This window comes from Pygoscelis adeliae, unplaced genomic scaffold (genome assembly GCF_000699105.1).
Source record: "Pygoscelis adeliae isolate BGI_AS28 unplaced genomic scaffold, ASM69910v1 Scaffold537, whole genome shotgun sequence".
Classification (NCBI taxonomy): Eukaryota; Metazoa; Chordata; class Aves; order Sphenisciformes; family Spheniscidae; genus Pygoscelis; species Pygoscelis adeliae.
This window is the reverse complement of record NW_008825213.1, coordinates 784,517-794,260: the sequence shown is the minus strand read 5'-3', so window position 1 is coordinate 794,260 and position 9,744 is coordinate 784,517. Positions and strand designations below refer to the sequence as shown.

The window sequence follows — 9,744 nt, the reverse complement described above, 5'->3', positions numbered from 1 at the left end:
TTACCAGCAAACAGAGGAATGCAAGTGGCCGGTCTGAGAAATGGTGACACTCCACCACCAGGAACCAGAATAAGAGCCATCCAATTCATTGCTATGACCACGCTGCTTTTCTTCCCACAGAGGAAAGGCTCCTCCTTCCCCCATCCTCCGTCTACTCCGTGCTGAGCCAAAGCCCGCAGGTCCCTCAGCACAAACCGCCTCCTCGGACCTGCACGGTTATGGATGAGTAAAGGAGGCCAGAAGGGGTTGGAGATCCTGAATACTCTAGCTCCTCGGTCCAAGGGGCTGCTCTACAGCTGAGGACTCAGAGCTGCCAGGGTCCAGGGTTTAAGCAACACAACCGCCACGCAGACTGCTCCAGACCCAGCAACCGCCACTTCCTGGGAACATCACTTGGTATTTGCCCCTAACATGTTAAACCCAAGATATTTTGAGCAAAATACTGCAAGCTTAAGAAAATCAGCATCACCCAAGCAAGCAGCCTCTCATAAGATTTGTGAGCAACCCCAGGAGGCCAGTGGACCAGGGCAGGAGGTGTTTGCACCACACTCACTATGATCACCAGCCGGTCCATCATGCGGTCCAGCTTGGTTTTCTTCCGCTTGATCTTTCCACAGTTCCTCATAATTTTGGAATCAAATCCTGGACGAGAAACATTTTAGAAGTAAAAACGCAAGTCCACAGCCCCCAGAAGGTTGACTTGCAGCTAAGTGATGCTGGTTTCCTCCATAACAACATCTCCCCACCTCTGAAGACTTCAGAGGACCGCATCCCTTGATCAGTGGTTAATCAAGCCATGGCTGCACGCTCGGAGAAGTGCTGCTTACACCAGATCTTACCCCACCCCTCTTCCCACAGCTACTCATGGCCAAGCTCTCAGCTGCACTGAGCCATCCGTGCAGGAGGCCACAAAGTGAAATGGATCCAGGACGTGATGCAGCTGAAATATAACCTGGGACAAGTAGATGTTTGGTACCACCATATCATCTCCCTGCCAGCGAGCCCAACACCAGCAAAGCTTGGGACAAACTTCTGGAGGCTTGGTTACAGCAGCACGTCTTCCCACTTTGTATCAGCTGAGAACGGGACCTGCTGATGCTAGAAGCACTTGGGCAGCTTAAAACCCCTGGGGACCTGGGTATTTTCTGCCCTTCCTGACCTGGGCCTGGGCACTCACCTGCATAGATAACCAAGCCGTAGCAAACGTCAGTGTTGCGAAGCTTGCAGCCTCGCAGCAAGATCCTCTCACTGTCAAGCGAGTAGGTCTCGCCCCTCCACTCCAGCGTGCCGGTGAAGCTGTGCATGCGGCTGTTGGGCTCCTCGCAGGTCACTCTCCCTTGAGCAGAGGGCACGATTCAGGTAATGGCTTTGGGGGAAACAAGAGGTCCTTCCTCTCCCGCCCCCCACACTTGCCCCCTCCAAAGAGGGGTGCTAGGGGCTTCTCAGGGGAGATTCAGATTTTGCCAGGGCATCTCTAGATGCAGTTGGGATATGGATGGCTCAAATTCAGGTCAGGCTATGCTGGAGGGCCACCTTGCAGTGCTGGGAGTGTGCTCAGTCCAGGAACCGCGCTGGGCTGTAAAACTGGACAAGGTACAAACACAACCCCCTTCATCCCCGGAGCATCTGAGAGGGGAGTCTGTATCCTATGGAGGACCAAAGGGGAAAATATCCAGGGTCTGAGCTCAGGTTTGGGAGCCAAGCACTTGATTCCAGTGGGAAAAATCAAGATCCAGGGCAGGGGGAAGGTGCACAACCTTGATGGACCCATCACAGAGGCACTCTGCTGGGGAAGGGCCTCCACGCAAGGTCTTTTGGCATGAACCACCCTCCAGCCTTGCAGGCAGGAGCAAGTGCAACCTCCGGTTAGGCTGATGGCACTTGGTGCCTGAGGGGACAGAGACTTCCCGAGGCTGAACCGATCCTACCCCAGTGGGATGGCTGCATCCTCGCCTGTCTGGGAGACTCACCGTCAAAGGTGGCCATGCTCTCCTCGCTCACCAGCTCCTGGTGGGTGACCAGAAGGGCTTGTCTGAACTTCAGGTTCGTTTCCCTGTGAACAAAAGCCAGGGAGGGAAAAATAAAATAACCCTGCGGGGTGACAGAGCTGTTAATTCTGCTGTCGCACCCATGGGACAGAGATGGCCATTAATTATCGGATGATTACATGAGTGATGGCACTGAAAAGCGAGATAGGGCCCTATCATGCCAGACATCGAGCACTCATGCAGGGAGGAAGCTCTGGCCCGGAGACCCTGCCATTAAATCATCCTGCAGACAGAGGTGGGAGGGACTGGCAGCCGCTGTCCTCGGCGTGTCTGGGAGGGAGCCGAGAGATGGAGAGAGATGCCCCGAGGTCACTAGCTGCTCTGTGGAAGCCTCAAAAGTGTTTTTGGCTTCCCATGTTCAAAATTTGGGGCTCAAATCCCATTTCTGGGGTGTCTGTAGGTTTAGCTTTTGGAGGATCCCCCACATCCCATGGTTTTTGCTGGACTTGCAGCCCTCCCAGCGTGCCTGACTCCCCCCCCAGTGCCGGGGGGCCCCAAGACTGGAGGCTTCAGCCGTTGGCTGGGATGTCTCTGCCCCTCTCCCCCCATGGCAAGAGGGGTCCCCTGCCCCTCTCCTCACCCATCGATGTCAGCAGTCTCCACGTAGCACAGGCTGCTGGGCTCCGAGCTGCACAGCAAGAGCATGTCAGCCTTGAAGAGCAAAAAGGGGGAGAGAAAGCACCTGGCTGAGCCCCTCCTCGCCAAAACTCCCCCCTGCTGCCCCTGGCCGCAGCCAGCTCAGGGCTCCACTCACCGGGACGAAGCTCTCCTTATGCAGGCGGACGATGTCCCCAACACAGATGTCGCGCCATTTCTGCCAGCGGAAGCTGCAGGAGAATTAGGAGAGACGTTTTTATCCTTGCAGAGCAGTGGGAACGGGGTCTGTGGCTGTTTCTGTCCTCTGGACCAGCCTGTGTCTGTCCCAGCTTCTTGTATGAATGGGGTCTCCAGATTGTAGGTTCCTCTGCCACCATGGTACCACCTGCATGACTGAAGGACGGCTGAGCACCAAGGGTGGCACAGGACCCATTTGTCACATCCATACCCCCCGAACCTACAGGTGGCAGGGACTTTCAGCCCCCTGGCCACAGGTGGGCAATGTTGGTCCTTCCCTGGACCAGTGTTCAGTACTCCGTGGGTTAGATAAGAAGACTTGGAGGAACTTCTCTGGCCAGGAAACCCTCCTCCCAGCATAACACAGCAAATTAGGGCTTTTCTAGACCTGTTGTCTGTGACTGGGATACGATCATTCCTACAGGGGAACAGCTGGACCTGCAGCAGATTTTGGGGGATGATGGGAGTTTGCAGTGTCAGGGACATTCCCACCAAAACCCTTCTCAGCTGCTATGCTCAAGGATGCTCAGCACTTCAGATGATCCATCGTTCCACACAGGCCTAGAAAACATGGGTACAGCTTCCCAACGCCCCTCACCTCTTCCCAGACAGGATTTCACATGGTCTGCTGTTGATGTTTCTGTCACTTTGATGACGGCCCTTCACAGAGGAGAGAAAAAAAGAGGCCAAAAGAAAGGGATGGGCCATGCCAGACTTCCTTGCCCCATGAAAACAACCCTCTTAATGCCACAATCTGCCTCCTCAGCCCCAGGGCAAGATCTGCTTTCTGAAGCAATCAGAAGGTGTATGCTGATGAATAAAGAGGCAAAATTCCCCCAAGGTATTTCTGGGGACCAACCTGGGAATATAGCCATCGGTTAAGATATTAAAGATGACAGAGATGGGGGTCTGAACCCCAAGGAAAGCAACTGGCCAGTCTCATCCTTCCCAAGGGAAAATACAAAGCGTTTTGAGCATGGTAGAGTTGATGGTACCTCAGGAACAACGAATGACAGCAACTCCCAAGCTTTTCAGTTCACCCCACAGCAAAGGGGCCCTTTCTGCTGACCATCGCCCAACACTCACAGCCTTTCGCTCCAACCCATACTCACAACGTCATCGATCAGGTCTCGTAGACCCCGGATGGTGAGAAGGCAGCTCAGGGGGAACAGCAGAGTGTACCAGGGCAGCGTGGAGATCTCAGGGAGGGTCTAGAGGAGGAGAATTTTACACCACTGACTCAACTTTCATCCCACCTTGGGACACTTTAGGTGACTGAGTAACTCCCCCTCACTCCCAGCTCCCCTCCCCAGCCAGTGCCTGAGGATGGCAGGAACCCGTCTAAGATGAACCAAATCAACATCTCTGTCTACACGGAACTGTTTTGTTGAATTTCCACCTCTTTTTAAACTGGATACGTGAAATGCATGTGAGTCACTGAATTTGGAGGGTAGGATTTCTGTTCAGGCATGGTCTACATGAGCTCAGCTTACATCCAGATCCAATCAGTTTAAAGTAACCAAACTTAACGTAGGTTAAACCCCTCAGGGTTCATGGAAGACAACGAACACCACTGAAAAGCAGCATCCTTGACACCATTTTAGACCAGAGTCCCCTACTCTAAACACCAGACAACCCTCCTTTGCTAGACAGTCTCACCCACACTTGCTCTTACCTTGGTGTCCATCTCACCTGTAAGAGGATGACAAAGACGAAGTAGACGTTGGCCATTCGGTGAAACTGCTCATAGAGGTTCAGCAGCAAGAAGGTAAAGATGTTGTACTTGGCTGTCTTAATGGCATTGCCCTGCAGAAGAAAGGCAGGTCAAAGCCACAGTGGGAGTTCAGCCATATGAAATCAAGGATGTGTTTTGAAAATGCCAAAAACACTCTGGTATTTTTAGGACTTCTCAACTTTTTATGGCATGAGAGATGCCTTTAAAAATTTACAAAAGCCATGAGGAAAAAGAGCAAAGGGCCATATGACTTAAAATTGAAACAAAATATTTTGCTTCTGATCATCTAAAGCATACCCACCTGACCCCCAACAAGATGGACACTATTCAGCTGGAAAAAAAAATCTGGTTTTGTTCAATCAAAACTTTTTAAAAAAAGTCTTTCTTTTGATTTGACCATCAGACTAAAAAGTATCCTTCATACAGTTCTGCTCCTTGTCTGACAGCTTCAGAGGGCATCTGGGGCACCAGGCAGGGAGCAGCCCCTTCCTCTTCACTGAGGATTACGTATGTGACCCTCCATCCTACTGGAGATCACTCTGCAGCATCTCTGGCATGTCACCCCCGACCACCACCAGCTCAGGAATCAGGGGCTTAGTAAAGAAATGGCCCAGGACCGGCCCAGGCTGACTCACCGCATACTTCTTCTTCGTCAGACAGAAGGCAAATTTCTTCTTGAACTGCATGTGGTAGTTTCGGTCATTGGCCCTCACCTCCCAGGTGAAAGCTGGAAAAGCAAGTGGATATCCTCCAGCTCTCATCAGAGCCAGGCCCTGGCCATCAGCCTCTGGCCTCCAGGGACACAAGGACCAGTGATGGTGCCACTGGGCTCGTGGCGACCCACTGCTGGCAAGATGGGCTTTCCATAGTGCACCTACACCTTGAGAGCAGCTGGAGGTACAACTGGGACAGAGCTGGATTTTTGGGGTCAGCTGGGTCACAGAGTGGACAGAGGAAGCAGGAGGCCAGAAGCTTCCAGGGATGTAGGACTGCTGCGCACACTTCCCCTCTGAGCCTCAGGCTAACCATTTGGGCTCAGGTTTGGGTTTAACAGTATGATCAGGCCAGGTGAAGGACGACTCCTCCAGGCACACTCTTTGCTATTCTGAAGGCTGGTCGTTCCTCTCCTCATTTCATTTTTGCTATCCCAGTGCAGATACAGCCAAGCAAGGGACATCCCAGCCATGTTCCCCAACTCCTGCACCCCAGCTGATGGTCAATCCTGCCAGACCATTTCACCCCAAATCTGCTTCTTTCCCACCTCACAACCCTGTCCCACATTCAGCTTTCTCATAAACTGTCTAAAAAAAGGAAAAACCCCAAAACACACTCGTCACACACTGACCTGGCAGCTGCTTCTTTCCACGCGGGCAACCTGAGGCTGGCTCTTGCGCAGCCATGCTGGCACCGCTACCAGGATCTAGGAACAAGGACAAGCAAAGGTATTTGCAACGCTGAGCAATGGCAGCGTGATCCACCGGGTTGCTCCAACATCCCAAAGCTGGTCCCTCCGCCTCTCCAGGGCAGGACATCATGCAGAAGGGACACTCTTCTGGGCACAGCTGGGGATGAGTGTCTTTCCTGGAACCGCAAACCAACTCAGACCTTTTTACTACCCCGGAGACGTAAAACCCCACGTTGACACGCAGTCCTCTGTAGCCATCTGAATGTCACGGATCAGTGTCATCAGAAAATGTCTTTCTCCCTTTGACGCCCGATGTTCTTTGCCTTGCCTTTTGCAGGACAGCCACAACTCAGATCTGAATTGAAATCCACTTCACCCTGGCATTTTTTCCCAGCAGTCACAGATTTGCCCTTCACGGGTGCCTTACGCCCACTCAAACCTTGCGCGGGCATTGGCGCCGGGGGTTGCCTGGATAGACCCCTGCCTTCTCAGTGTCCTCAGGGATGCTCAACGGCTTTGGCGTGCGTCATCTGTCAGACCCACCTCCGCCCAGTCCCAGCTGCCCATGACAACTCAAAGACATTTTTCCTCTCTGAGGAAGTTATGGGAAATCATTTGAAGTCATCAGCAAGGAAGAGAAACTCTCCCCATCCTGCCATCGCACCCGAGCATCCGTCATGTCTAGAGAGCAGCTACCTTCATCAACGGCAAGATTTCCCTTACGCTCAGTAGCTCAGTGACCTCCCCTGCAGGGATGCTAGGGAAGATTAATTAATGTTTGTGAAGCGCTTTGTGATCCTTACATGAAAGGAGTCAGTGAGGTATGAAGCATTAATTACCTTAGTATTAAATAATCCCACACAGAAGTCTGCCCCTGCCGTTATTTTTTATCTCACTCCTTTGATCACTTCTTTTTTCCATTCTTTCACTTCTCTCCCTATTGCTCCTTGTGGCGCAAGGCAAATTTGATATTGGTTTGCCCCGACACACGATGCTGCCTTGAGATGCTCTCGGATGCCACCAGCTGGGCCAGAGCTGTCACCTCATCCCAGGTCAAAGGGACTCTGAAGAGCAACATGGGCAGCACCTCGGCCCAAGAGCGTGCCCGAAAAAAGCTTTCATCCACAACATCATCCTTCTTTACCGCTAAGGACTCAACATTTGTCGCTGTACTTGGATCCTAAATGACACCCATGAACTCAGCACGTTTGGGGTCCATCTGTATTTTCACAGCATGGCTGAGAAGGAAGGAAGGAAGGGTTGCAGGGAGCTGCTGTCTGTGGTAGGGCACTCATGCTACATCCCACGGCTCCAACTACCATTTGCCCCACAGATAAGAGGGAGCAGGAAGAGCAGGGGTACCTGGAGGGACGAGATTTCTTCCATACCCAGCTCCACAGAAGCCCCTTGGTGCCCAGACTGGCTGTTCCCGCTTTGTTTGGGCAAAATAAGGTGGCAAAGGATTTGACGCAGAGAAATGCAAATCTCCCGTCTTCCTCCCTGCTGTGATCCCACTCATGTCCTTGGCCCAGTGAAGCTGTCGGCCTGGGACATCTTCCCCTGCAGACAGCCAATTCTGGGCTGCATCTGGTTGCAAAGAGACAAGGGGAGGACACCAAACTGCCCTTCATCTCCTGCCTCTGGCAGGCATGTTTCCCTGCCTCCTCCTCACAGAGGGGTGGGCTCCCCCAACCGCGCAGGGGTACCTCCTCCTTGTGGACCATAAACGGGCCAAGGGATACGGGCTAAATGGAGGTACCTGCACCGTAGGAAACATCCAACCAGAGACAAGATGAACCTCAGGGTATCCAGAATGGGGAAAACTGAGCCACTTGCTCACACCCCTCTAAAGCAGCCAGTGCCCCGTGGCTTGTACTGGTGAAGGTAACCATCCCTGCCATGACTCCATCCCCAACACTGGGCCAGGGCACAGCAAGGTCCTCACCAGCCCATCCATCCTGCAGCCCCCAACTGTGGGCAAGCAGGACAGAGCCAGGGATGGCAGCCAGGGTCAACCCCGAGCCCAGATCTCCAGTCAGGCTCGCGATGACGAGGTAGGTCCAGATTCAAGTCAGGAAGTCGACATGCAGGTCAAGATCAGGTCTGGTGACAAAGGCCGAGGTGAGACATAGCCCAGTGGTTGCTGGGCAGGTCCATGGGACAAGACAGCTCCAAGGCTAAGCCAGAAAGTCAATCCATGGGTAGAGGGCTGGGTCCACGGCCAGGCACGGGCATACGGCCAAGCTGGAGACAGGCCCACCTACAATAAAGCTTAGGCTAGGACTGAGCCCCAGGACTGAGCTTAAATGGAGCCCCGTGCCCACGGGCGAGTGTGGGAGAGGTCCCAGGTGAGGCTGCTCGGGGCCATTAATGCCTGTCAGTGCCCTCGGGGCCCTGACCCATTGCTCAAAGCACCTTCTGACCTGGCTCCTTGCTCCAGGCCATTAATATTAAAGCTGAGGGTGACAGTGATGTGTGCCAAGATGTTTGCCTGAGCTCGCTGCTTCCAAACCAGCAAACGGCGCGATCGCTTTAATCAAAGGGTCTAAACCTGCCCTGCCCTGAGTCTCCCTGAGATACACTGGAAGACCTCAGTTTTGTCTGCGGTCATCCTTTCAGAAGGCCCCTCTTGCGCTCAGGATCTGGCCTGAAGTTGAATATCCATCACGTCCCCGCTGCGCTTGGCGTCTCTGAGCCCCATTGTACCCAGCAGCGATCGCCATTACCCCCTCTGCACACCGCTCATCCGCCCCAAAGCATCCCTGTTCCTGGGGGGTGCCAGACAAAAGTACAGCTGACGAAGCACCTCCAGATGCGGGACCCTCCGTGCAGCTGAGCGCCGTGCAAAGGCAGCCGGGAAAACAGCCCCCTGCCAGAGCCCAGGAGCAGGGGAAAAGGGCAAAAAAAGGGGGGAAAAAAATAAGTCATTCAAAGCACTGGAGAAATACTTCCAAGGAGGTATCCAAGAAACCTCGGTTCCAAGAAACCTCTCTACAAACCTCACTCATCGCCTCAATAATTAGAAATAAAAATTGCACTTTGGGTAGGTGGGAACAGGCTGGAAGCGGGTGCCAGGGTTCCCGGCCAAACCCCGCACCGTCCCCAGCCCAGAGCTTCCCGGGCCAGCGATGGCCAAAGGCACGAGACACCCTCAGACACTGCTCCGCACCTCACCTAGACCAACAGTGATTTACTAACCTACGGGATGTTCCTCCAACTCAACGCCTGGGATGAACCGGCCGGTCCACCCAGCTCGGCAGGGAACGTCCCGTCCCGCTGGTCCCTGAGGTCGCCGGCTATAAAGCAGTGACGTGGTGCTGCTGGGTGCTAACAAGACCCAGAGTGGGGCTTTCTCACCCAAACCCCACAGTTTTAGGCTAGCGGAGGTTTGCGTGGCTGAACACAAATAAACCGGTTTTAAGCAAGAACGGGCACCGCGCCACAAGGGTTTGGCCTGGGTTAGTGAAACACGCGGGGATTTATGTCATTCGCTGATCCGACCCACTGCTGCAGGGTTTCTGTGAGGGTTTTGTTCCCAAAATCTCCGGATAAATGTTGAGTTGTTGCTCAGTACAGGGATTAGTGAGAGACGTGTTGGGCTCCCTGGGAGCACCCAGCAGACCCAGCACAGCCAGCGCTCGCGGCCAGGGGTTTCTGGTTGCCTTTCTGCCCCTCCTGTTCCCTCTCAGACAAAAAAGAAAAGGGGGGGACAGGACCAGCCT

At 53.6% G+C, this 9,744-nt stretch overlaps 1 protein-coding gene across 1 annotated transcript in view; it reads right to left on the bottom strand.

Moving 5' to 3' along the window:
* ATP8B3 (ATPase, aminophospholipid transporter, class I, type 8B, member 3) overlaps window positions 1-6,474 on the bottom strand; it is a 17,147-nt gene extending 10,673 nt beyond the window's left edge. The window contains exons 1-10 of the mRNA XM_009329092.1: window positions 6,462-6,474; window positions 5,253-5,344; window positions 4,575-4,688; window positions 3,995-4,093; window positions 3,481-3,542; window positions 2,803-2,875; window positions 2,629-2,699; window positions 1,971-2,053; window positions 1,178-1,336; window positions 554-642 (exon numbers count right to left, since the gene is read on the bottom strand). Of these exons, the coding sequence (XP_009327367.1) occupies window positions 554-642; window positions 1,178-1,336; window positions 1,971-2,053; window positions 2,629-2,699; window positions 2,803-2,875; window positions 3,481-3,542; window positions 3,995-4,093; window positions 4,575-4,688; window positions 5,253-5,344; window positions 6,462-6,474 (855 nt within the window). The remainder of the gene's footprint in view (window positions 1-553; window positions 643-1,177; window positions 1,337-1,970; window positions 2,054-2,628; window positions 2,700-2,802; window positions 2,876-3,480; window positions 3,543-3,994; window positions 4,094-4,574; window positions 4,689-5,252; window positions 5,345-6,461) is intronic.
* Window positions 6,475-9,744: the final 3,270 nt, after the last annotated feature.